Genomic DNA, 27,002 nt, shown 5'->3' on the forward strand with positions numbered 1-27,002 from the left:
ACCTCAAGTATTTACTTGAGGTAATTGGGTCAAAAGTCAGAAAGCTAATTTAAAGCTCTCAATTCTACTTTTCAGCTTTATACCAGCAAATGAGATTTTCTACTCTTAATATATGAACAGGACCTATGTTTCATAGCAAGGTAGATAAATTATGCTGTAAGAGGTTGTACAGTCTAGTGTTTTTTAATAATGGGACCTGCAGTTGCTGTTTACCTTCTTGTTTTCCTTTGCCATGCAACTTTGCTGCTGCACCTCACCTGCCTACACATGTAGCTCAGATGAGAGGTAAAGTTTAATAGTTCGGAAATGTAATTCGTTAATCCCTCGGCTTCAGCCCTCCAATGCTTTCACTGACAGATGTTTTGACTTGTCTTTAGAGACCTCCAATTTCAGAGACTCAGCAATCTATCCAATCTATTCCAGTGTGCCACATCCTTTCCTTTAAAAAGCTTTTACTGATGTATAATTTGACTATTCCTTGGTGCATGTTAAACTTGTTTCTCTCGTTCTGTATGACAAGGATTTGCATTCTCACTGCAGTTTTTTACTGCTTGAAGACCCTTGCTTTCTTTGGGTTCAGCAAGTCTAAATGTTTTTTTTAATTATTATTATTATTTATTTTTTCTTGATAGTTCATCTTTTTTGCATGTCTCAGTATTTCACTATTTTCACTATTTTTCTGTAGTCTCTGTAAATGTAATGTGTTTCTTGAAGTATCATGATGTTCCAAATTGGATATAATATTCTGGTTAATGTCTTACCTGTGCTCTGTTTCTGCAGTTTGCATCTTGAAATCATGCTAATTAGGAGCACACAAGTTCTCTTTAATTTCTGTTTGAATTTTTTGATTTTTAAAGTTTTGCATTTACACAGAAGGGTGACAGAGAGGAGTAACCATTCCATCCATTTTTTGGGGGAAATATTTTGCTCTCATGCAGCTCGAAAAACATTATGTACAGTGTGAAAAATACATGTGCTTTTATAGACATCCACTCTCCAAACTGCAATTTATATTTGCTCAAAGGAATGTTATCCAGCAAGAGGGAAAATAATATATCTGAAATAAATATGTTTACTTTTATTCTTTTTGGGGAGAAGATCACCTATAGGGAACTGAAACTTTCTTACTGTGAGGCAACATGGGAAGCCTTCCGTCAGTGTGAACATCTCCTCCAGAAGATTCCTGACTTGCAGAAGAATGCATTAATTCTGTATGATAAACTCAAGAGACAGTGTAGGGAAATGGGACACACTTATGAAGATCAAGATGAATTAACTAATTTTGTATCTAAAGATATGTCCATTGAGCACGCTTGGCAATCTCTTGAATTTTTGAAAGATGAGAATATAGTGATCAGGGAGAAAAAACTCGTGTTTCTGCCTCATCTTTACAAATCTGAAAGAGACATTGCAATGTATATAGGTTATCTTCTGTCAAACTGCTCGTGGCAACTGAATGTTGACGCGAGAAAGTTACTTAACACTTGTGAGATGTCAGGAGAAATGGCAGATAATGAAATGAATGCTGTCTCGGCCCATGAAATGGAACACCTGAAGGATGATAATCCAGGCAGTCATAACTCTGAAAATCCACAGACGGAGTCCACAGCTGGCACCCAAAGTAAAGGAGAGGTAGATATAGATCAGGTGACTGCTATGGAGAAGATTTGTTCTAATCCCGTCACAATCATAAGCGGAAAAGGAGGTTGCGGGAAGAGTACAGTTGTTAGCTGCCTTTTTCGTCACTTAAAGCAGGTGGAAAAAGAAGTGGAAGCTGCTTCTAAGGACTTTGAAGGAGACCTGGATGCATCTGAGGAATGGGGTACCTTTGATCATCACTGGGAGTCAGAGAACACTTGCACAAAGAATCGTTTGAATGTACTATTTACCGCACCTACAGGGAGAGCAGCAAGCCTTTTGAGTGAAAAAACCAGGCTTCCTGCATACACTCTGCATCAGGTAAGGATTTTTTTTTTTAAATTTGTGTTATAAAAACCCTTTGGGCAGTGTTCATTCTTGTTTTAGAAAAAAAAAAAACACACTTGTTACTGAAATTTCCTAATAGCATTTTTAGTTTTTAATGGTAATGCTTAGGTACAGCTTGTCAGCATTTGAAAATCATCATGACATTTTGGGGAATCATAAATCAATCATTACAAATGTAATGTATTTGCTGTAACTTTTTTTTTCACTTTTATACATCTCAAATCTGTGCCTTTTAGGGCATCTGGTCTTCTTAGCTCCTCATTTATTATACTCTGTGTAATCTGTAGCAGATAGAAGGGCAGAAATACCTCCTTAAATGGCAGACCTGTTTTCCAGTGTCCTTATGCATATTGATACCTGCACATAGGTGAAGAGACCAGTAGCCTGGAGTCGATAATATGAATTTTATTCACATTGTTTTCCTACCTACAGTCAAATACTGTGCAACTTTTTATTGTTATTATTATTATTATAAAGTAGAAAGCAAATTATTTGTTAATAAACATAAGCCTCTGTTGTTGTAGATGGCAGAAGGTACCAAGAAGATGTTGGAGGTGTGGAATAACCTGTATAATTAAAAATTGTAATAACACAGAACATACGTTAGACTTATTTTAAGTTCTGTTGGAAATTTGGTAGTCACCTGTTCCCCTTCTCTGTGCAATGTTGGGGGTTCATTAGTGTGAACAAGCAGCCGTAGAAGGAGGTGTTCTGTTACTGAGCAACCTATATCCTGACCTTATAGCCTTTGGGATCCCTGCAGGAAAAAAAAAATAAAATGAAATTAAAGAGCTGTGCTCTCTGGCCTGCCATTTGTTGGGTAATCACTGGAAACAGTTTTCTGTAGCTTGAAGTGTGAGCAAATAGAGTAAGGTGTGACTTGAGCAGTAAGGACTCGTCCTGTGCCCAGCACTGGGAGAAGGAGATATAACCTGGTTAATTTACAGTTGAGATAATCACAGAAATAGATTTAAGGGTTTCTATGCTTACAGAAAGAATACTGTGTATTTGGAGTGTGAGCAAATTCTTCCCATATCATGTAGCAGAACAAATTCATACTTGCTTCAGAATTTTATATGAAGACATTCTCAAAATGCCTGCCCATCTGATCTTCCTGTGTTAAAGCTCCATATTTGAGGATGCATTTCTGTGCTTTAATGCAAGTAGGTGCTGATTATCTCAGCTAGCAATGTGTTCACTGAGGAAGGAAACAAGACTGCTTGAGTCTTCCGAGTCTTACAGGTGTAAGTTCAGAATTTCAGATAATAATACTTCTAAATACAACATTCGAAGATGTTCTACCACGCAATGGCTACCTTTAAAAAGCAGTTGTTCTCAGCTCATTAGTGTCAGAACTTATTTTTAATTTATTGTTAATTTATTTTGATTCATTTCTAGATCATCTATAGTTTTAAATCATGGAGGCAGACTGGACAAGAATTTCCATGGAAGTTTTCTGATGTGACAGTTCTGATTGTGGATGAAGGAAGCTTAGTGTCTGTACATGTTCTCAGTTTAGTTTTAAGACTCTTACATGAGCATGCCCAGCTTGCCAAGCTTATTATTTTAGGTAAGTGGGAAGAAATAAATAATTAAGATAATAGAGTACTGAATAATACATAATATACAGTGTAACTATCAGAGCTGCCACTGGTCTCGCTGGGTCTTTAAATACCCAGAAGGTTACGTTGGTCTGTACTTGGGTCATTTCTGCTTATGCATAAAGTCAGATTAGGCTGACTGGACTCTTCAACAGTTTTATATCTCATCTGTCAGTATGAAAGTATCAGTATCTCTGTTATCTCTTTAGTAGTGTTTTGTCTGATTCTGTAAGTATTATGACTTCCACGTGGTAGCTTATTATATACACCTTGCAACTGAGAAACTTTTCTCATTTCCTTAAATTTAAAGAAGCTAGTGTCAGCATATCAATCAGATGAGAGAAGACTGGTTCCACGGGGTTCTTAATGCTAGGATCAACTAGTTTTAATGCAGAAAGGAAAACAAGTATAAATAACGATTTTCAGCTTTCTCAGAAGTTTGTTTTTTGCATGCCATTTATGGCATTCATTTTTAAATGTGTAACTTTCAAAATGTGTTTGGATAAGATATGATCGCTGTTGGTGTTCATGATGCAGAGCGATTTGTACCTGCTAGTTAGGCATTACTAAGAGAGGAATATGAAAGATTTAAACTACACGACAGTCTGATTCCCCAGACAAAGTTTTTTAGATACTTGAAAGTTTCATTTCATGTGAAATGTACTGAGGAAGCATGTGATTCCAAAGTCTCATAGTATGTGGTACTATGTCAAAGGTTGAGTATTTGTTAATTTCAGAGTTGTTTTTTTTTTTTTTTCCCAAGACAGTGTATGTTGTTGTTGTTGTTGTTGTTGTTTTGTTTTTTAATGTTCTGTTATTGCTCCTCACAAAGCCTAATTTGCACTCTGCTTAGGTGATACTAGACAGCTACCGAGTATAGACCCCGGAAACATGCTACCTGATATTTTTGAGAGTCTAAAACCAAGAGGCTTTTCTGTGGAACTGCGAACTAATCACCGAGCTGAATCACAACTGATTGTAGACAATGCAACAAGGTAGGATTTCCTCTAGTGTGTAAGGAGCATTCTTGAAGTAGATATGGTACTTTACCTGCAGAAGCATATCAAGATTCGAATCTATGGTAGTGCTTCTGTTACATCTTATTAAAAATTAGTAACACTGTTTTCAGTCAGTATGTATTGTATAGTATACGAGCAAAAATTTATAAATGATGAACTTCAGGCTGATGGAATCCTTTCACTGGAAACAATTTTTCTTTTCTGTTTTCCCTCCATTGCTCTGGGTTAGAATCTCACAGCGGAAGTTTCCTGAATTTGATGAGGTGCTGGAAGTTTCTGGTTGGAATAAAGCACTGACAATGCCAAGACCTGAGAAGAAATTCATTTTTATCGCTTTACCTTCTGGTGGGGGTAGTGACAGTAAGTGTGTACGCTCAGTTTGTGATCTTGACCTTCCCTTTTGTAAAGCAATGACTGTTTGGCTGGAATGCACATTTTGGGGAGATTTTAGTCTTTTTCATTTTATTTGTGGTATAGATTTAAATGCTAGATTCATCCTTTGAATTTTGCCTGACTTAAGTGCACACAGCAAGTCCCATTGGTGCAAAGGATATGCTGTAGAGCTCCAGCTCACCAGTTACATTTTGAAATGGGTGTGATACAGCTCCAACCAGTGCCATCAAATAGAATTGTCTATCTATGCTGTGGTTGGAGGTGTCAAACCTTAAAAGATTATGCATTTCAGAAGTGAAGCATCTGAGTTAAGACCAGCTGTAGGCATGTGCTCTCAACTCTAGAATCAAGTTAAGAAATTGGAAGCAAAGGGGACACCAGTATTTCATTCAAGATGTTTTGGGGTCAGGATAATTCATTTTGGTTTTGGACTGTTATTGGGTAAGTGGATTGAGGGATCTCCACTTTGTATGCATCAGTGTAATGCAGAAAAAAAAATAATAGTGCGGATATTGTCAACTCATCTTACTCTAGTGACTTGCTCAACTAACAGAACACTAAAAATGAATTTCTTCTGGAAAATCTAAATGTATAGTCCTGTGGTTAAATAATGGTCTATCCATACCTGTTATGCAGTGTAACAAAACCTTATTTTGCATGAAATACAAGCTGTTTATTAGAGAAATAAGCAGTTCTCTCCATCCGTATCACGCTCGTCTCCCATTTTGATGGTGGGATAGCTGCATGATGCTTTTTGGGTGGCTTGTATAATATATATATGTGTGTGTGTGTGTGTGTGTAAATGCATATATATTTAAAAAGTTGAAATGGCACTGAAGCAGAAAAAGTGATTTCATACTCAATTATGTTTTTCTTTCTTACGTTGTTTGTTCTTCAACTTTTTATGCCTTATCTTTTATGTCTTCTAAATCAGATTTGCAAAGTGCCATAAAGGCTTTGCTTAAAGAAGGACCTGGATTGCAGGATGCCAGACAATCACAGTTCATTGCTTTCAGAAGGTAAAAGAGCATGTAGGCAGACATTGAAAAATCTTTGCTAGCAGCCATGGTCTAAAAATAGCTGAATGTGTTGAGCTGGAGAGACTAGTGACAATATCATAAAAGTTACTAGCGATAAAAACAGGCCAGGTGTCTTCTCCTAAGCCTTCTGGTTGCCCCCAGTCTCTTCATGGAGCGTTGCTAGATTTTTCTATAAATTTTCTATATATTTTCTGTTACTTTGCACCATGCTTTTTGACTCCGTGTTAATGTTCATCTGTACTGTTTATGTTAAGTAAATGAAGGATGGACTAAGTGGTGAGCTTTTCTAGTAATTCTCTGAGAGTCTGTGCTGTGGTGTTGGCAACAAGGCAGAGCTCTTCAGAAGCAACAGGTGAGGGCTGGACTCCAGGAGGAATCAACAAAACACAGTGTTGTACCTTAATCTGATGAGAGACAGTTGAGATGACATCATGTGGTCCATATTCAAACGTATCCCATCGTAGCAGCAGTGAATTTCAGGATGTATGTTTATGTTTATGCATGCTTCTGTGACAGGTGGGCTTTAATCAAATGGCAGAAGATGTGATGAGGGCCAGGTCTAGATATGTAATGTGGATCTTTGGAAGCACAGTACTGGTGATTTAAGAAGGGCAGGATGTATGGCTCTAACAAATTCTGAAGAAAGATTCACCCACATATCAAGCACTGATTATGTAAACCATCACAGACCATCAATAGTACAGGTGGTTTCACAGAAACACTGAAATGATAACAGATGGGGCTTTGGGCAACCTGGGCTAGTGGGAAGTGTTCCTGCCCATGGTGGGGGGGGTTGAAACTGGGTGGTCTTTAAGGTCCCTTCCAACCCAAACCATTCTGTGAGTCCGTGATTCACATTTTTGTTGTTAATATTGAAATATTCTGAAATCAAATTTATTTCTCCATTCTGCATTCAGGTACAATACTGTTATTAATGATTTCCATTTAAGATTCCTTGATATTTACAAGTACTTAATCTGCATTTAAAAGTTAAAATTATACGTCTTTAAAAAGCAAGTATATAAAATTACCAGCTCTTCTGTCTAGTTATAATACATACACAGACAGGTTTTATCCAGGCTTTAGTTTTGTTCTCTATTTTAAAATTAAATCCAACTAACCTAAATACGCATCACAGACATCACTTTCAATCATATTTAGACAAAACTGTTCCTTCACTGCTTTATCTTCAAAACTCTGAATTAAGGGTTGTTTTCAGTCATTGGTGGAAAATCATCACAGCTAAGATGAACTTTTTCCATTGCTTTTAAATTATAATGCAAATGTGGCATTGCATGTAATTGTTTTATGTTTAGTATTCTTAAGTACATCATGAGTCTGTTCACCTTCTTGTTTTGTGTGATGCAGGCAAGATTGCGATCTAATAAACGAGCTGTGTTGTCAGCACTATTCAAAGCATGTAACCAGGTAAGCTAGTGTTTTGCAATTTTTACCTTGAAGAATCTCACTTTGTTTTTGAAAGTGTTATATAACCAGGCCAACAACATCAAATAAAATTATAAAACTTTTTTTTTTTTTTTTTTTTTCCCAATAGATCATCTAGGTCTGATTATTTACAGTAAGGGGTCATTGTTACTGTAAACTTTCTTTGACAGGTCTTTTAATTTCATCCTGGTCTTAGAACAGAGATAAGATAAATTGTTTGCCTTTCATTTAAGTTGTCCATATATGAATTCTGAGATAATGAGTTATTGCTAAATAATTAATTGAAAGCAGGTTAATATTTTTTTCCCCATTATGTTATTTCTAAATAGATTCTGAAATATTTATGGAAGCAGCATTTTGGTGCTACCATGTTGCCTTTTTTTTTTTCTTTCCCAGAAAGCTTTATAGAAGTTCAAGACATATCTTTTAGATGCAATTTTTCTTAACTGCATTGAATGTTTTTTTTTTCTGGCCCTGGTATAGAGAGGAGAAAGAGAAGAAATACTAAATGGTAGTAAATGCAAACGTAGTAAACACATTTATCACTTTTTCTTTCTCTGACCTAGAGACCATAAAAGACGACTTTTATTTCAAATTGATGATAAGATTTCCTGCACACGGAATACATATCTCAAGGATCTCTTGCCAGGCCATGGTGTTGGAAAGGATCCTGATCAGAAAGAGGATCATAAATGCAGAAATGGAGAAACCACCCTCAGTTCAGCGACTGCTGAGGATGGCAAACGACTATGCAATGGAGATATATTTTTCATAACAGATGTAAGTTGTTGCTGAAGGAACTTGCACAAAAAATAGTGGTAACTGATCCAGTCCTTTCTGAGTCCTCAGAACAAAGCAATTCTCAAAGTTTAGTCCATAATACATACCTAGTTGTTCTGAAAACCTATCACGCGAAAGGCTACCCTTTTACAAGAAAGAGGCAGATTTGTAATAGAGAATTAAAAATAAATCTCTGGGCATTTTTGTAAAATTAGTTTCAATTGGTCTGGTCTTGTTCAGTGCTGTGACTTTTTTTTTGTGTCATAAATTCTGTAAATATGCACTGTAAAAATGTATTGTAAATGAAATACACGGTATTTTGGATGTAGACTCGTAGTCTTAAGTGAAAAATAAAGCTTATTTATTTATATATATATTTAAATATTATAAAAGAAGAATAAAGAATTACAGCTTGAGTTCTCACCCAGTAGAAAACTAAGCTGAAGGAAACACACACCAACACACAATCCTATGTTTTTCTGCTCAGCACCTGAGTGAATTGAATAGAGTTGACTCAGCAGAGGAACCAGAGAAAATATCAGTAGTTGTGCCTGGGGACTGTATCAGGTTAGTGGAGGAGAGCAGGCTTATCTTCATTTGCAGCAACAAATTGTTAAATGGGCTCGCTGGTATTATTTCATCTTGTCCTAGGATAATCGAAATTTTCTGGGTATTAAAACTTCCTTTCTTGGATTTTTTTCATACTAAAGAGGAATCAGGGTAGACCCTGTACAGTGAAAGTATCCTCCTTGAAGATGGTCAGTGAAAGATAGTAATCTTTTGGGTTTAGTGTCTTCTAAAACTATTTCACTTAGTTGACACTGCAGCTATCATAATATCATGGAAAGGTAGCACATAGACACATGCACAAGTATAGATATTGATCAAACTGCTCATACAAGTTTACGGCTAAGTGTTCTTATGTTATTTCTTTAGGATGTCGAAATTAATAGACAGCGCTTATTGACCATCAGCAGCACATATGGCTCCACGTTCACTGTGAATTATAAGGCTCTGAAGAAGCTCTGTCATATAAAACATGCATGGGCCAGAACTATTCACACCTTTCAGGTAAAAGCTGAAGCAAAACAAAGCTATCCGGTGTTAAAGCTCTCATGCCTTTTTCTTGCTAAGATACTATATTTTCACAAGGAACTGTCAAAGCTCTTTCAAAACTAAAATTCCTTGAATGCAGGACAGAAAATACTGCCAAGAGTGTCCCCATTTGTCTCCAACTTGTCTGTTGTAAGCTGACCTTTTCATTTTTTATTTTTTACTACCTACTTACTGATCTTAATTTTGTAAGGTGTTTTTAAACATATTTCAGGGTTCCGAGGAAAAAACCGTAGTGTATGTGGTTGGCAATCCTGGTCGTCAGCACTGGCAGCACGTGTACACAGCCGTGACCAGAGGACGCTGCCGTGTCTATGTTATAGCTGAAGAGAGACACCTCAGGAGAGCAGTCACTAACAAGAGCATTCCCAGAAAAACTCGCTTACAGAGATTTTTGAGAGAGGAAATTGCAGAAACAAGCAAATGCCCAGAACAAATGTCCTCTCCCTTGACAAAGGATGCTCCTAACCCCTTTGAACCTGGCACTGACCCGGTTAAAGAAGGGTCGGCAGATACCAGAAAAGAGCAGATGGGTAATTCGCAGCAGAAGATAAGTCCATATAAAAGACAACGAAGTCATGGAGAGAATCCTGAGGATGCCATGAATACATCCTCTGTAAGTATCGCCTTACTTTTTAAAGTATCAAAGTTAAATATATTAAAATTTTCAAGATGACCAGTAATTTGTGAAGCAGTCAAGTTTGGCAGATATTTTCTGAGTAGCATGTGACCAACAGGGAAAAATTAGTTACAATTTCAGTAGTAGTAAATTTATACATCTTGTTACTAATTGTGAACTGGTGGCTAGCTTATACTCTCTATTAGCTTATTCTTTGTGCACAGAAGGCAACTTTTAGGAGCTGACCTGTTGTCAGACGTTTACATACAATGTCTTCATTGAAGTAGATACATTTTATACAGGCAAACATGCTTAACAAATTATTTTTTTCTTACTGTATCTAATATCTGTCAATAAAGAGCTTTTATTTTTGTGATGCTGTTACTGTATTTTAGATCTGGTCCAAACTCTGATTAACATTTTGTTTGTTTGTTTTCACAGCCAATAGAACAAGAATCGCCACTTGGTTCTTCCAGACTTCAGAGTCTAAGTTTGCAACATGCAACTCCTAGGAAGCTTTTCAAAAGCTAACAGACAATTAACTCTCTTTTTTATGAATACACCCATTTTGTTCAAGATTTTTGGCATGGAGAAGCTGGGTATGCGGATGATTTTCAAAAGCTTTCCTGTAATTGTATTTTCTCTAAGAACAGCTTATTTTGAAGTGAGCCTTTTATATTTTAAATGATCTGTTTTTAGTAGATCTGTTTTCCTTGGTGCGTTAGTCATCAAAAGTCTTATCAGTCTTTTGTTTTGTTGAAGAAGGAACTTACAGTTCTTTTAGAAGCCAAAAGTTCCCTTGAATAATACATGGGCATTTTGTAGTTTAAACACTGTAGCCATACCAAATTTTATCTATCTCCTCATGCTGCAGCATTGATTAGAATCTATTATTGATGTGCCAAAGTTGCAGTTTGGCCTTCAGTCAAAAAAATAGTTTAGAAAAATCTAATTACTGCTTGTAATGTGGCAGAATTATGGGCATGAAGCTTTGACAGATTATGGATTTTAATCTTGTTATAACAAGAAACAAAAGCTGCAATCATTGACATAGAAATCTTTTCCCACTTTGCACTTGTGAGTGATGTAAAACTTGCCATCGTTGCTCTGAACAAAAGCAACATTCCAAGCTAGGGTTCAAATATCATGCTGCTTTTTTACACATGTGTTTGTGTACTGCATGATTTGATATATTGCAATTTATGAGGTTAAATAAGATGTTTACACAAACTTCAGACAAATTGTATTAACATTTGGAGAGAGCTTGCTTCTTTTTTTTTTTATACTCATACTACAGCAGGAAAACGTGTACCATGAACATAAATATGGTATTTTTTTTACTCAAACTGCTACGCTACATATAAAATAGAAAAATGCTACCTCGTTTCTAATGTCTTTAAATCACTGTTTATTTCAATTTATACATTTTTTTCCATACAAATATTTGCAACAGTTTGAATTTCAAAAAAACATACATAGACGATAAATATCATGCTATTAAAGTATTAAATTTGTACAAAAATACTTTACAGTTTAATACTTATTTGTTACAAATAAAAATACATATTTAAGTGACTCATGGACTTTTTTTTTTACATGATTCAGCATTGAATGTCACTCTGACCTTTTCTGGCAGTGCTGAAATATAAATCAGACATACTTGTGTGTGCAGGGTGAGCTTGTTTATGTATTGGAAACAGCAATAGGGATACAGTTAAACAGTTTAAACTGACCAGAAACAAATCTGTTAGGTGATTGCTTAGATGTGGAGACTCTACAAATGTACAAATCCAGTATCTTTATATTCACCAAGAACAATAATTACCAATAACAACTCGAATACTGGAATAAACCAAAGCAGCTGCTGGTGAGCATATAAAGCAACTGGCAGTATTTTATTGCTTGGGGGAAGAGAGGAGACAGGAGAATTTGTGAAGTTTGTAAAATGTATTTACAATTTTAAATTCTAAAAACGTGTTGTAGGGGGTAAGTTTATCATAAAGAAGGCTGAAAACAAAGTATATTAAATAGGACATTAGTCCCCTCAAGAAATTGTTTGACTTAAAAAGCCCATGTACGACTGTAGAAGTTTACAGGGTTATGGATCATTAAGGAGCTTTTGTATCAATCTTCCACTGCTAGAGTTAAAAAAAAAAAAATATTTTAAAACTTTTCTAGTTTGCCTAAACTCTTTTCAATTTTACTCATCGGTAATCCTCCTTCAGAGGTTTTTAATCTCACTAAAAAAAGTCTGCTTAAAAAGCCTTACATGTTGCAAGACCTATCATTAATTATTTCATTGCATAAGGAATAACATATGCACTACTAAAATTTACCACAGTTGTTGGGGAGTAATGTTCACCACATGCTGCAGCATCCTAAAAACACTTTGTTAAAATATCTAAACCGTGCTTTGTCTGAAGAGTATACCATTCTTGCCAGCAGAATAAAGGTCCCCTTAATTAGAGCTAGACAGTTAACCAGAAAACATGGTGCCAGCACACCATTCTTCCTCAGCCGTCAGACAATGGCTTGCTGATAAAATGCTTTTTAAAATCAGCCTGGACACCACTGTTAGGAGAAGTTAACTCCATGCTTTTTCCCTCAAACAGCAGCTGATGATGAAAAGTACATCTAAATCATGTTTAAACATCTCCCCAGTTTCTTGTTTGGGGAAAAATGCCCTTAGGTACTGTTGCTAATGGTAGATTGTTTAGAAATGGAGTGACTTAACAAAGAGTTAAACTTTTTAAAACGTGACCATAAATTAATATAAGCCTTGAGACAGACAGACTGACCTCCTGTGCTTTTTCGTGCTATATTGTGTCTGAGTCTTATCTTCAGAAAAATCTTAAAGGGATTTAGCACCATAATTATCTTTTATTACCAAATGTCCCACTAAAATTATTTTCTGCTATAATGTATTAGTAGGATCCCGTGTCTCTGTATTAACATTAGCATGTCCAGTCTGTTGAAGGAAGGCATTGTTCTGATCACTCCACTCCCCTCCTGCTGAAGGCTGTTGGTCTGCGCTTCCTTTCTGAGATGCCAGGGGGTTTCTGCTAATAACCAATTCCAGCTTATTGCCAGATTCTGCGATGAGGGGCACAACCAGACAGCAGTCAAAGTCTCTGGTGCGAACGTGGTTTACCTGAACAATCAGAAGATTGATTTTTGTTATTATTTTAAGACAAAGAAATATGATCACAAGAGAAACAGATTCATCCTTGAGACCATAAAAGCCGACTTAAATCTCGCAGCTGGAGAACAGCCTGATAAAAGACTATTTAAGCATGGTATCTGATCTGAAGACATCAGTGAATTTTTTTACTTCCCATTTATTGGAATGTGGCTACAGTGGCCTTATTGGCCCCGATGGTAGCAGTTGTCAGTGGTCACGATGCCTGCTCCGTATATGATACTTAACAGCACATAATTTTTCTCACTTTCACAGTATTCATCAATTTAAATGCCATAGCCCACATCTAAAGTTTCTGTTTATATATTCTCTGGTATTCATTAATACACAAACATTCTGTTGGCCTAGTTGACAATAAATAAATAAATTGGCTTTTCCCTCACAAGCCGACTTGGCACTGCGCTAAGTGAGGCACTCAGTGTTACACTATTACAACTATGGCGATCAGCAACTTGGATTAAGCACAGCAACAATTTTCAAGTCTGTATCGAGAACAGGAAAAATTACAAATCCATCTGGAAATGCCTTGGGAAATTCTAACTTTCCAGTAAGCATTTTTATGTCTCCTTTGAAGTTCTGAAATAAATAATTTGTTTCTATAAATGTGACATTACAGTGAAAAATCAGCTCTTACTTCTACTGCATAAAAGCCCAAATCACCATGAGATGCTGCTGCCATATCTAGGCTCTAAGTGATTTATACAGCCTGTGGCACAAAGCAATTAGGATAATTTTTTTCCTTCTTCCCATTTCCCCCACATCCTTTCTCAGCAGAAATAAAAAATAGCAATACTGTTCCTCATTGAAAATATAATAAGCAACACAGATAATAAGGTTGCTCCAAATGAGTGCTGACACAACTTTACACAGTTTTTACACACATCTGAGTACCCAGATGATACCCAAATACCACGCAGTATGGTTGCAAATCTTTTTACAAAAAGGCTGCTGTATGTCATGGCCATTCATGCCAAACCTGTGTGGTGCCAGAAACGTTACCTGTAGCAGTCTGTCGTATGGCTTCAGACCACCCAGATCGCCAGGGCCAGCTGGCCGAATGTTTTTAACGTACACTCCTTTTTCCAACAAGCCATCTGAGACACTAAACCCAAAGTCTTCTCCATCAGTGTCCTTGTACAAAGTTACCTGCGGAGGTAATTAGATGTGATGATAAGGTGGGGAAAAAAAGCGTGTCCACATTTCTACAAGCACTTGGCAGGTCTCCTTCCTAGGCTTAGTTCATGTTCAAGTGACCACTTAACTACTATTTGCTACTTCTAGTGTTATATGGGAGATGACCCCACCTCTTGTGGCATGATTTTTTTTCCGAGTCTCACTCTTTTGCTGTCCTGTTCTCTAGTCACCAGGATACCCAAGTACAGGCATTAGCTTGGTCAGCCAATTAGGTTTTGTTTCTCTTAAGTAAATTAGTAAATTCTTTTAATTGTAGGGTTTGGGGTTTAACAACGTGTATTGCGATTCACCCATTCCATTTTCAACTCTGAGGGCATAATTAATTGCCCCACATGTAGTCTGAATCTAGTCTAAAACAGGCTGTAAAATGAGCTGAGCTTACTGTAAGCTACAGGTTCCACCCCCTCCTTCCCAAATGATGAGGCTTTGTGTGGCACGGATAAGAAATTAACTGAAAGCTATCCATATAATCTCTCCACAGGGAACAGATCATTCAATTGCAGCCCACAGTTCAGTCGTGAGAGTGTGAGTGCTGCTAACAAGACTTGGCATTTGGGGATTTCAACGGTGAAGGCCAATGTGCAGTAACAAAGACCTGGCCTAAACCAAACCATCACTGGTGTCATGACTTCGGAAGCTGCCACAGGGCACAAATACCACTGGCACCTTGAGCCCCAGCCAGCCTTTTTTGTTTTGGCCAGGCGATGGCCAGCCCTGCAAGGCCCAGTCTCAGCAGTGCTCAGTATAAGAGTTACAATGCGGACTTCTAAGAAAGCACAAACACGGCTCCTACAGAAAGACCCTGCAGGAAGGGAATTCTGCACACAAACAATTGTGTTAGCACAGGTGCGTTAGCTACAGAGGTAAGAGACGGCCATTCAGAAGTAGGACATAGAAGTTAAAACTGTTACGAGAAGGAGGTGTTCCAAGCATTCAGAGAATTAGTGCTTTCCAGGTAGTTTTGTTATTTTAGTTATTTGATAGAACGGGATTCAGGAACTTCTTTGTCGGTATACTTCGGCTTTAATTTCTTTAGGGGTGGTTATTTTTCTTGCTTTTCTCTCACGTCAGGAGAGCAGACCAGCTGCTGTAGTGACAGCACCATTTTGTCTGTACAAGTGGATGGAGCATCACTGGGCTGCTGTGAAAACATCGCTGCCTCATGCTGCGCTAAGCACCAATATCCACACACAGCATTCATCCCTGACTTCACATCCGTTCCTCGCTTTCCTCCCTTTGTACGTTGAAGTGAAATAGAAAGCCGTGCCTAAGGTCCTGTTAATCAAGCTGGAGGCCTTCTCTTTTCCAGTGACGGGGTCTCTTTTTCGGGGTGTGACCTGCCATTTTAAACCTCCCAGTGACTGCTGCGCTTAAGCTGTCTTCTTCGCTCCCATTTTCCCCTGAACTACCTTGTCACTGATGCTTTCATTATCCATCTCAGCGTGCATTTTAAGCGTCAAAGGGCATTTCACCTGTTGACAATTCTATCTGCAAATTCAATATATTTCATCTGAGAAGGATTTTAATTTGTATCGACAGCTGGTGTGTCGGTAGGACTCTGGGAAACCTCTAACAATTTGTTATCCACAGAGGCATTTGTTTGTGATACCATAACATATCTAACACAGTTTTGGTCTGAAGTATGTTTGAAGCTGCTGTGGATGTTCCACAAGACGAACACTATCACAAGACTAAAAACAATCGCTCCTCCACTCCCCCCTCCAAAAAATAAAATAAAATAAAAAAGGAGGGAGATTTATTTTGTTTATCGACAGATTTGTGTGCTTTTCCTGGCACGAGGAAAAAATAATAAGCACTGTACGAAGACAGAAATCCTCTTATAAATACCTTATTTTCCACACCATGACAAAGGGTAGGAATGCTTCCTGTTAACTCCTTCTTAAAAAAGCTTTGAAAACTAAACATAGAAACAGGATACAAGGCCTAAGAGGAGACGAGATTTAATTAAAATACCGTGTTCTTCTGGCACAGATGGCACCATTTTTTACAAGGAGCTTCCCACTCATTCCATTTCTTTTCCCCTTCCTCTTCCTTCAGGCCCTGGAGTTAAGTGGAGGTGGATCCAACCTCAGAGGAAGTACTAAACCACATGAAACAGGGCTCTCTGAAGTCATTTAGACTCTATTCTTGCTGTAAGGCAGGATCAACTGCATCTAACCCATTTCTGAAAGACATTTATCTGTCCTGCTTCTTAAAATCTCCAGTGATGGAAACTCCACAGTCTATTAAAGTAATCCCTTCCAGTGCTTCAGCTATTTTCCCTCTGTCTGAACTAAATCACCCTTGCTGAGACTTAAGCCTGCTGCTAGCCACAAAGAACGAGGAAATCACTTTATTCTCTCCTCCGCAGTTATGTGAAACAAGGAGTGTTTTTCTCTGGGCTCTGCTTGGTAGGACAACATCCCTCTTTATCTTTCAGACCCCAGACTGGGCACTCTGTTACAGTCAAGACCTTACCAAAGCCACGACAGAGCGGACAACAATTCTGGAGGCACTACAGGCGGTGGTCCTAGTTAAATGCTCTAGGACAGTGTTGCCTTTTTTCCTATTGTTAGTATGTGGTCTATCAGCAAACAAAATATGCACAAATTCTGCTCTGCAGGTCTACAGGAATCCCACATTAATCCCACATTAGGTCACTTGACCTTGTATCTTGTGCATAATGCCCAGGGAAAACCACATGGTACTTCATGCACAGCCTCTGAGTCAAAAAATGGTGCACTGCAAATCATAAGGGACATTCAAGTGGAGTTTTCCTATAGAAAACTACTTTCCTTTAGCTTGGGAATTCAATAACTGGTATTTATTCATTTAGGGGATGAGGTTGTGACTGAACATTGTGTATTTGACAATCACACTTTTAGGTGCTAAGGCATCTGCAGAGAACATTCTTTTATATTGTAGGTGATAATTTTAGGGCTACTTCTTTTTAGGACGTCATATACTTCTAAAAGAGAATCTCAGAGAAAAAAAACGCTGCTACCTGAAATACTCTGATTTTTATTTAATAATGAGTTTGGGCAAAGCCTTACCCACACAGGTTTCTCATCTTCATTTGCCACTAATGCAGCCTATCTGGAGGGTATGGGGTTGTAGGCAATTAATGCAACACCTAGATCTTCCTATGTATTATTATATGCACTTTGATCAAAACTGTTTGGAAGTTTTGACCTCAATAGCAAAATCTCAATTGTATATGATTTGTTAGACCTTTAAATTTGCATTAGGAGCCTACGGGGGAAGGAAAACTGAAATGGAAATTTAATTCATATTTCATAAGCAATTTAATAGTTACAAATTTTGAGCAGAGGCTTACAGGTTTTGAGCTTGTTTCTGTGCCTCTCCTCCCTCTTAAATCTAGAGGAAAAATGTTTAATTTAAATTTATATGTCTTGCCCAGTTTAGATATTGAGAAATTTTAACCAATGGTAATTTAGGTTAATGCCTACTTGCAGCAATAATGTTGAAAAATTGTCTTATGTCTTGAGCATATTTTTTTCTCCCAGAGGAATGCTTGGTCTATGAAACTTTTAAAAATGGCCTGTTATGATTTTAGGAAAAATATTAATCTGCATGCTTAAGTAGATAAAATCAATTAAAGGCATTAATTCAATTTGGGTAGCAATATGGTGTTCAGCTAAATTAAATCTCACTGATTAAACCATCTAGAACAAATGTTTTAAGAGATCTGTATGACACATCTCAATCCTAGCTTCCTCAAGACAAAAACAGTTAAAATAATTGTTTGATGAATACAATGCAGTGGAGTAAGGAATAGCAGTGATGAATTCAGGTTAACTTGCTGCAAGGTTTGCAGCATTAAGTAAAACAATTCTCAGGGCTGTGTTGCCCTTCTGACAGGTATGCATCTGAGAAGGACAAGCTGGTAACATAAGTTACTCATTTGTGTTTATGGCCTGAGGAGTTTTATCCAGTCTTATTCTCTCTTACCATCATACAGCTAGGCCAGCAATTTATGCATTTCGGTTTTATGTGTGGCTTTTTTTTCAGCACAATGAAATATTGTAGCTCTCTCCCAGTTTTTTATGAAAACCAGTGGAACATCTTCCTCAGTCGGCCCATCCCTCTGTAGTCAAACTAAGGTATGAATTCTGACCTGTAGGGCACGTAGGTCCTGACTCAACACACATGCAGACCCATTGCACTGACAGTAAATAAGCATCTGCACTGTCCTGCTGAAGGAACGAGAAAAACTCAGCAGTGTACAGTTGAGGACATGCTTGAATGTCTTGCTGAAGTAAGTCTTAGGCAAGCTGTGTCTTAGCTTGTATTTTAAGGACTGCTTATACCATCACAGTTTTCCAAAGCAGTTATTATTTCATTTGTTGCCCTGTCAGTGGCCCAAATGATTGAGACATTTGCCTGCAAGAGTGCAGAGCACATTAGCCAGCAAAATTTGTTACAAAAAATACTTAAACTGAGGAATTTCTTTGACGGTGAATTCAGTCATTCCTGAGGCACTGCAGCTGTTTTGAAAAACTCTGACTGGACAAACTTTCCTTAAGAAATAGAAACTGAACAGGTTATTCATGTTAAACTGGAGGTCTATGTCAAAAATTAAGGAGGGAAGAGAAAGTAAAAAGCACATTGCTACACAAGAACCAGTAAGAAAACTAGCCATTAAGAATTTACTAAGATAAGCATAAATACAAAACCAGCCCATGATGTTTAGGTTAACCTGCATGTGTCATCATAGGGGTATAAGCATACGTTAGTGAACCGGCCCATAAGATCCAGTCACTGATTTCTATTTTTCTTAAATGACTGCAAAGATTGGAAAATTTAGTGCAGGTTCAACTTTTTGACTTTTAGAAAGGAAACGACTTGATGTCAGAAGAAACAGTATAAGCAAACTCAACATCACTTCAGCAGACCATGGAAAAGCAGGTACATTGTCTCAACAAAACATAAAAATTACTAAAATGGAAGATCACAGCAATCTTTACAACAACAACTACCAAAAAAATATCTCTAGGATGAGGTATTTTTTACTGACCAGTACTTAAGAGCTAGCAGCTATAATACAATGCCAACTCATTAGTAGAAATCTGACTCCTCCTTTCCAGCAAAAGATTTGTTTCATCAATCATGAAAGGCTGGTTTTATAATCCATAGAAGTATCTTTGCTGAATGTGAGCGCATCATTGAATGCCTGCTGGTGTAGTTTCTCTTTTATCTCACATTTACTTTCCACTCCGGAAAACTGAGCACAGTAACCAACCCCATTAATCACTTCACATCAAGCTGAAAATACAAATAGCTTAAAACTATCACAACACACCCTATTGACTACTTACATCGACAATTTATTCATTGTCTAAATGCAAGATCCACTCTCCAATACCTTCTATAAATGTTCATTTAGCACATACTCACTGAGACACTACCTTACTAAGCTAAACTGAATGAACTGGGAACTAAACTCGGAAACTGTGGATGCCCCATCCCTGGAGGTGCTCAAGGCCAGGCTGGATGGGGCTTTGGGCAACCTGGTCTGGTGGGAGGTGTCCGTGGCAGGGGGCTGGAGCTGGGTGGGCTTTAAGGTCCCTTCCAACTCAAACCATTTTGTGATTCTATGAAACCTGCAGAGACCAGAAAGCAAACCAACCCTCTTGAGAGTGACAACATGTGACCTTCTAAAGAAATTTCTCCATGCTTCTGTCTCCTCTCTGGGAAAAACTCAGACCTTTAAGAGGAAGATGGTGCAGGAGATGGAATGCTCATTCTCATCAAAGAGAACAGCATTATAACATTCCCCACAGTTTTGGGATCTGGTTGCTGTTATGGCAATACTGGACTTGAGATTTCAACCAGCATGGCATTTACTGTGCATATCTAAAGATAATTTATCCATTACTTCCTTGGGGTGTGGAGCCACCTTAATATCACCATGTGATTTCAACAGTCTTGACCAGTGAAAAGTTGCATAGGCTGAAATTTTTAAATCCTTTTTAGAGCAAAGGAATTATAAAAAGAAGTGAAACAACAGCTAATTTGAAATACCTTCTATATTGTATACATTGAGTATCATGTACTTGATTCAAAATGAGTGTTAATTTGAAGAAGGACCAATGGGAGCCCCAAACCCCCCTGAGTAATTTTCTAAAGAAATGTATTTTCTAGAAATTAAACTTTTTTTTTTTTTTTTTAATGTACACATTTTGCAGAGATGAGTTATTGGTATTGTCAATTCAAATTACCAGTGGATCCTCCTTGTAAAAGAGCAGTCCCTTTTGAGGATTTGTTATAAAAGCAAATAGTAGACAAGGATGCATCTTATTTGTTTGTTTTCCCCATAAGGATATATCATTAATGTTTTTGTAGGAACTAATCTGCATGGCCCCAGAATTACATCTGTGGAGCCATTATAAAAGTGCTTACTGTATTGCCATACATAATTAGATTCCCTATGCTGAATATATGATTTCAAAACTGTCAGAAGAAAAATTACAGACCTTGTGTAACTCCACAGGAGTTGGTGACATGATTTCTTTCATTTCTTGCTTAAATTTTCTCATAACCATGGACTTTCTCCCCACATCTGATGGCAATGTGTTGCTACGAGCAGTTTGACTGTAATGTGGCCTTACAGTGCTTCTTTCCTGGAAGCTGGCTTGTCTTCCCAGCTGGCTACGAGGCTGTGGGTTTTCATGATTCAAACTCATTGTACTTCCTGACATAATTGTGGCCTAGAGCATTAATGAACAGGTTAATTTTTAACACAGAATGTGGGTTAAGTAAGTGGTTAATTCATAGCAGTAAGAGAAACTTCTCTATTATTTGTTAAAACACAATCACTCAGGGCACAGCAAAAGGCAAGAAGACAGATGTTCAATCTGCTTGCAAGTCACTATAAAATACAGGACCACAACAAAACACAGCAACAGTAACAAAACCCTACGGGCAAAAGCTTTCAGATGGCATTTCCAACTAAAATACTGAGCACTGGAATGGCTATGCTGCTAAGCTAGTCTCCTGGCAGGCAGGACTGAAGAGTGTGTAGTACAACTGTTTACTTTAAAAATATTTGACATGTAAATAAAATGACATTCAAGTTGTGGCGAAACTACATTTGTTGGAATTGGATCTATAGGAAGGTGTTTACAAGAGAGAGTGAGTGTGCAAGGTGAAAAAAATAGTCAGCAGAATGTGAAGGCAGCTCTAGACTCAGCACTGGCAGGGACAGCGCCTGGATGGGGGAAACTCAGCACAGGTAAGCTCCCTGCTTGGAAAGACCTTTTGCATAATGTGCACATCGCAATAGTAACTACCTTAGCTAGCACTGTTACCTCAGAGATACAACCCCCTGTCTCACTGCTGGGTTTAGTCTCAGTAAAAGCTAGCCTTTTATGTTACGTGAAAGAAGATGCAGAGCGTGAAATCTTGAAAGAAGACAACAGGAGTCATCTCATCCACTGGGTGGAACGGACTGATAGGAAAAGTACTTGTGCGCAGCAAGGAGGCTCCTCTGTTGTGAAAGAATTTCTGCTCCAGGGGATGGGAGGTGGAGGTGCTTTGGCACTGTCACCACACAGCGGAGCAGCCTGCTGCTGCTGACAGCATGGGGTACACTGAATTTCCTGTTTATTCTCCCTGGCACTGATGGACAAGTGAAAAGGGAAATTAAACGGCCATAAGCTGAACTCTGACTGGGACAGGATGCAGGCAGCCTGCTTGAAAATGAGAAGTGAAAATGAAGTGGGGAAAAATAGGGGAAAAACAGGCAAAGAAATGTTTGCTTCTGACTCTGGTGACATGTCTGTCACCCTTCTTTCTCCCAGCTCCAGCACTACTTTCACTACAAGGTAATCTGTTGTAGTTTTAATAGTCTCTCCTGTGCTCAGAAATGACGGATATTACTCCCTGATGGAGCAAAAGCAGCTGGAGGACTTGGCAAACAATAGTTTTCTTTGCTCTTTGGCTGAAGACCTTGAAATGAAAAATGAGAAGGAGTCCTTGACTACGAGATGGTACTTCATAAAATAGAGGCATCGCCATTCTCAGCATCCTGTCACACTGAATTGGTCTTGCTTTCTTTTCAGATCTGTGGGTTGTGCAAGAAGATGATGCTCTAAATGATACAGCATCTGCAGTTCTGAATTTCACTTTTGTAAAAGGCTGAGGAAGACTCAGCCTCTTGAAGTAACTGAATTCTGGTCATCCTGACTGATCCATTTACACTTCTGAATTACCTACTTCCATATCCTTTTATTGTGCTCTGAATATTGAAAATTGCATGAGAAGCCTGTGGTACCAAACTATATCTAACTACAGAATTAAACCCATATAACATTTTCTCCTGCTTTTCTCTGGTTTGCAATAACAAATACATGAGAATCACATTTTGCTACCCATACATGCAATACAGAAGCCATAAATCTGAAGGAAATAAATTAATCTGAACTGAAAAACTTTCACCCAGTTATGCCATTCACATTCCTCCTGGCTGCTGAAGGACTTCATATAACATAAAAATGAAAATGAGATTCTGCCAGTTTCGCAGCTCCAGGAATTTAAAAGAACATAAAAGAAAATATTTTAGGACCTTTCATCCCACGGCTTTAAGTGGCAGTATAATCTTAATTGTTCCGATAAGAGAACTTAGAGAAAAGGTGATTACGAAAATAAAGACTCAAAGTTACTCTGCTTCTTCCCCAACCCCACTCCACATACAATCTAACATGAAGCACAGTTAGATTTGCAATAAATTTCAGGGTGAAATTTGTTGCACCATGAAGAATTTACTGTATAACAAACAGATCTCACATCAGCAGGATTTTTTTTTTCAGTGTGGTAAGATTATAGCAGAACATTTTGAGAAGACGATTTTCTTTTATGTTCATCTTAATCAAATTAAGTTTCAGTTTAAAAGACAACCTACAACATGCTAAGAAAAGCTGCATAAAGCGGCCGTCAGAGAATGGGATGCGTTGCTGCAGGAAGGATGTGCCCACTTAGGAGGTTCTGCGCCATTTGCTGCCTGTGCAGACAGCCTCAGTGCTATGCACAGCAGAAGCTACAAGTCAAAAGCTCTGGGGTGAACATGTTTTATAGAATTTCAGTTGCATTGTACAAAAGAAAAATAGCTCTGGTTAGGGGCGGGGGAGGCAGCTGCACAAGCAAAAAATATAAACGTAAAGGGTAGGTACCAAGAGAGTCATGTTTCTCAAACACAGACGCCTGTCAGCCTTGTCCTGTGGAGAGGGGTTAAAGCTTTTAAATGAATTGGTGTGATTAGTGCAAATTAAAAGAAAAAAAGGAGAAAATAAAATGAATGTAAACCAAACCAAAACCATTATATTTCTCTACAATCGGAAAGAAAGGTTAAGATTGTTCTACCTCTAGTTCCCTCAGAATTCCTGACTGGCCACAGGTCTCTAAATCCTCCAGAGCCTGAGACCAGAAGTTTTCCTCCTGGTCAGCCTCGGTGTTATCATGGGTACCTGTGAAGCTAGATTTACAATGAGAGGTTAAAAAAGGTGTTTTATTTTTATTTTTTTTTTCCTCTTGAAAATATATTTTACACATGTGCCACAGATCGCAACTTGAATGACAGAAGCTTACGGTAGGTAGGCAGGAGAGTGGGGACGTCGCTGGGCATGCAGAGCCTGGCCATGACAAGTCTTCTCATAGCCCGGCAGTCACTTTCAACCTCACAGACTTTCAGGGAATATGAAAAGAGCCCCAGTTTGGCAAGCAGCATTTTGCAAAAGAGGGGTGGTGGTGCTTTCACCTGATTCAGTCTAAACTGCATTTAGCGTTATCGGTTTACCCCACCTGACTGCCACAACAGAAACCACTCTGAGTCATTTTATGTACAAACTGATGTGACAGGCACAGGGGAAGGATCGGGGACGGAAAGAATGAAAATTCACCCTTTTGGTGTCAGCAAGCTGTTACTTTGGAGCAGCTCTCTATGGACTGCGGCCAGTGGTGCTTAACATAAACAGAGCAAACACTCTTATGGAAGCATCTGAGGCCTTGCTTGACAAACTGTGTATTACTGAGAACAGCACGAATGCAGCACTGTTAACATAATAGCTCTTAAATAGAGGAATTGCCCAGCACAACCTACAACAGCTTGAACGCTTCCCACATGATACTCTGCCTCAGAGATGATTTCTTACAGCTCAGTCAGGCAGGCAGACAATGGCCAGCCGTTTGGATCTCTTATTGCAATGATTCTCCATCTAGAGTCAGTGTCTCTTCTGAGATATTGCAATAGATACAGAAATGGTGAGAATACCTACTCGGAGCACAGATGCAATTCCTCCCAGGCAAGATAAGAAAGTATTTAAAACATGGTTTTAGAAAGATCTTTAACTTCTGAAATTAGCTCTTTCAAGCAACCTAAGTAGTTTTTTTAACTGCTAACATCGAACATCGACAAATTAATCCAATCCAATACTTTCTCTATACTGGATACTAATATTGTAATAGAGAATGGAGCTCGAGTTAATGAACAGGATTATATGTCTGTGACAGGAAAGCCTGGGCTTTCTAGAGCAGGATCTCCATTCCTTCTGACTCCTGTGAAATCTGAAATAATGACGCCTGTAAGTCTGGACTGCCTTTTGGCTGGAACAATTCCTCTTTTGGGTCCCCTCACCTCCTCTTTCGATTTTTCCCTGAGTCTTGTCTCTTGATGTGTGAAATGCTCAACTTTTCCATCTCCATTATAGCCACATTAATAAACTGATTTGTAGCTGAGCTGCTGCATCAGAAAAAAAAAAAAAAAAAAAGTGCTTCCAAATCATTTCTTATCTAATTTGTTTTCCCTGAAACAAAACCTGAGAGATTGATTTTATGTCATGTGAAATATTGTTTGAGCTGTAACAAATATATTTGGTTCTTAAATGGATGCTCATCCAAAGAGCCATCAGGAATTTAGATACACAAAAATCCTGAAGGAGGGAGGGGTAGTGGGACAGATATGAAACCACAGGTGCCTGTGATTTGGTTCTTATTGACATAAAAGAGACCAAGTCCCACCCCTGCCACCCCTCTTTTTTTTTTTTTTTCTTCATCAGGAGGTGATAGGGTATTCTAGGATCTGGCACACTCACTCCTGTAGGTAATGTTTTAAAGTGCAAAACATTTTCCCTGGAGCAGGAACTGTAACTGATTTGTCCTGACTTTCAGTGGTAGGTAGAAACAAGGCTACAGAGCAGTTTATGCTCCGGTTTCATTCACTTGCCAACTGAAATGCCATTGTCATGCAATGGCATGTTAGTGATGTGCCTTCTGCTTTCACCCATTTTTTCTCCTTTTTCTCCTTTTAACTGTTTTTACTTTCTTCCCTCTCTCCCTTCCCTCTGCTCCAGCCCAGTTGGATCTCGCTCCTGTGCACTCTTTGTTTTCCTACCTGGAAGTATTCCACTCTTCCAGTTGTCCCCCACCTTTCCTTTGCCCACCAGAGGCACCTTTCCACAGCTTGCCCTCTTTCTTCACGCTCCTGATGCTCTCTCCCCCTGACCTTTCTACAGAAGTTTGCTTTAAATGGTTTTCTTGATTGTCTCCCAACGTCTCAGGCTCTTTCTGTTGCCACATATTCTTGGAAGCTGTGCTACACAAAATAAAGGTAAGAAAAAATTACTTTTTAGTGTTAGAGAAGAAGACAGAGTGCTTAGCTAGGGGCAGAGAAGAGGTGTTTTTCTGGAGACCCCTCTAACAGGCTGGAAAAACAGATGCACCCATCCCACGTTCTCTACTACTTGTTATAGGAGCACCATCAGGTGCTGTGGATAAAATTACTGCTCTCAAATTAAAGACAGTAACTTGTTAAGAATGGGAAGCATGAAGAAAACTGCATTCACTTCCTTTATTAAAAGTTGCCCACAAATAGCCTATGAAAACTTCTGATATGCTTCTGGCCAGTAGGGACCAACGGAGCTGGATAAAGGGTGAGTGTTTACACTTGCCCAGATCTCAGCTATCATCTTAATAGACTTGTCTCCAGACTAAATGCCACTGGGCAATCTGCTGTATCAGAGGATTTAGGATTCAGCTTCTGAAAAGCCGCATTGCCATCTAAACCTTGCCTTGAATCACATTTAAAAGTGAACAGACTGGACCCTTATTCAGGAGGGTTACACAAGAAATGTTTTCTGTAGTACTAAACTTGAATTTGCCATAGACTGAGACTTCAGGCTCGTTGTGCTGCTACGACAAGAAACCGTATTTCTAACTAAAGACGTGCACGTCTGCAAGTCTTGACAACAGGTACAAAGAGCACTGAAATCTTTCTGTGATGTCTGTCTGCCTCTGTCTGAGGAAGCACTGTTATTGGGCAGGAATTATCACCCAGGTCTCTGTAGTGGTTCCACTGCTGGATCATCGTTAGAACAGAGAACGAGAGATTTCCATTTTTTTTTGCATCTTTTGCTGCCTCCAAGCAATATCAACCAAGTCTTTTTCCTTCAGAAAATTCTTCTGCCTGCAGAGAAATTCACTGAAGAGGGGATTTACTTCTCAGAAGAGGAATCCAAGGCAGAAAATATGCATGCCCATGCATAGCTTTGGACGAGATATTTCAACTATGGTCACTTTGTTCTCCAACTGAACCACTGC

At 38.4% G+C, this 27,002-nt stretch overlaps 2 protein-coding genes across 23 annotated transcripts in view; one reads left to right on the forward strand and one right to left on the reverse strand.

Annotated features, from left to right (window-relative positions):
- Nucleotides 1-11,573, forward strand: part of HELB (DNA helicase B) — a 16,107-nt gene extending 4,534 nt beyond the window's left edge. The window contains exons 4-13 of one of the 2 annotated variants that reach the window (XM_035333258.1): nt 1,099-1,959; nt 3,385-3,556; nt 4,441-4,582; nt 4,836-4,966; nt 5,934-6,018; nt 7,408-7,467; nt 8,052-8,265; nt 9,202-9,336; nt 9,593-9,994; nt 10,439-11,573. In XM_035333258.1, the coding sequence (XP_035189149.1) occupies nt 1,099-1,959; nt 3,385-3,556; nt 4,441-4,582; nt 4,836-4,966; nt 5,934-6,018; nt 7,408-7,467; nt 8,052-8,265; nt 9,202-9,336; nt 9,593-9,994; nt 10,439-10,528 (2,292 nt within the window). In that variant the 3' untranslated portion in view covers nt 10,529-11,573. Of the gene's footprint in view, nt 1-1,098; nt 1,960-3,384; nt 3,557-4,440; nt 4,583-4,835; nt 4,967-5,933; nt 6,019-7,407; nt 7,468-8,051; nt 8,266-9,201; nt 9,337-9,405; nt 9,539-9,592; nt 9,995-10,438 lie in introns of those variants that run through there. The other variant, XM_035333264.1, reaches the window with a different exon arrangement.
- A 7-nt stretch (nt 11,574-11,580) lies between these two features.
- GRIP1 (glutamate receptor interacting protein 1) overlaps nt 11,581-27,002 on the reverse strand; it is a 320,589-nt gene continuing 305,167 nt past the window's right edge. For 16 of the 21 annotated variants that reach the window (XM_035333147.1, XM_035333085.1, XM_035333127.1 and 13 more), the window contains 6 exons: nt 25,798-25,998; nt 23,772-23,883; nt 23,582-23,626; nt 20,888-21,121; nt 14,196-14,342; nt 11,581-13,148 (listed from right to left, as the gene is read on the reverse strand). In XM_035333147.1, coding sequence (XP_035189038.1) covers nt 12,912-13,148; nt 14,196-14,342; nt 20,888-21,121; nt 23,582-23,626; nt 23,772-23,883; nt 25,798-25,998 — 976 coding nt within the window. In that variant the 3' untranslated portion in view covers nt 11,581-12,911. The remainder of the gene's footprint in view (nt 13,149-14,195; nt 14,343-20,887; nt 21,122-23,581; nt 23,627-23,771; nt 23,884-25,797; nt 25,999-27,002) is intronic. The other 5 variants (XM_035333118.1, XM_035333245.1, XM_035333232.1 and 2 more) reach the window with 2 other exon arrangements.

Source organism: Oxyura jamaicensis, chromosome 1 (genome assembly GCF_011077185.1).
Source record: "Oxyura jamaicensis isolate SHBP4307 breed ruddy duck chromosome 1, BPBGC_Ojam_1.0, whole genome shotgun sequence".
NCBI classification, from domain to species: Eukaryota; Metazoa; Chordata; class Aves; order Anseriformes; family Anatidae; genus Oxyura; species Oxyura jamaicensis.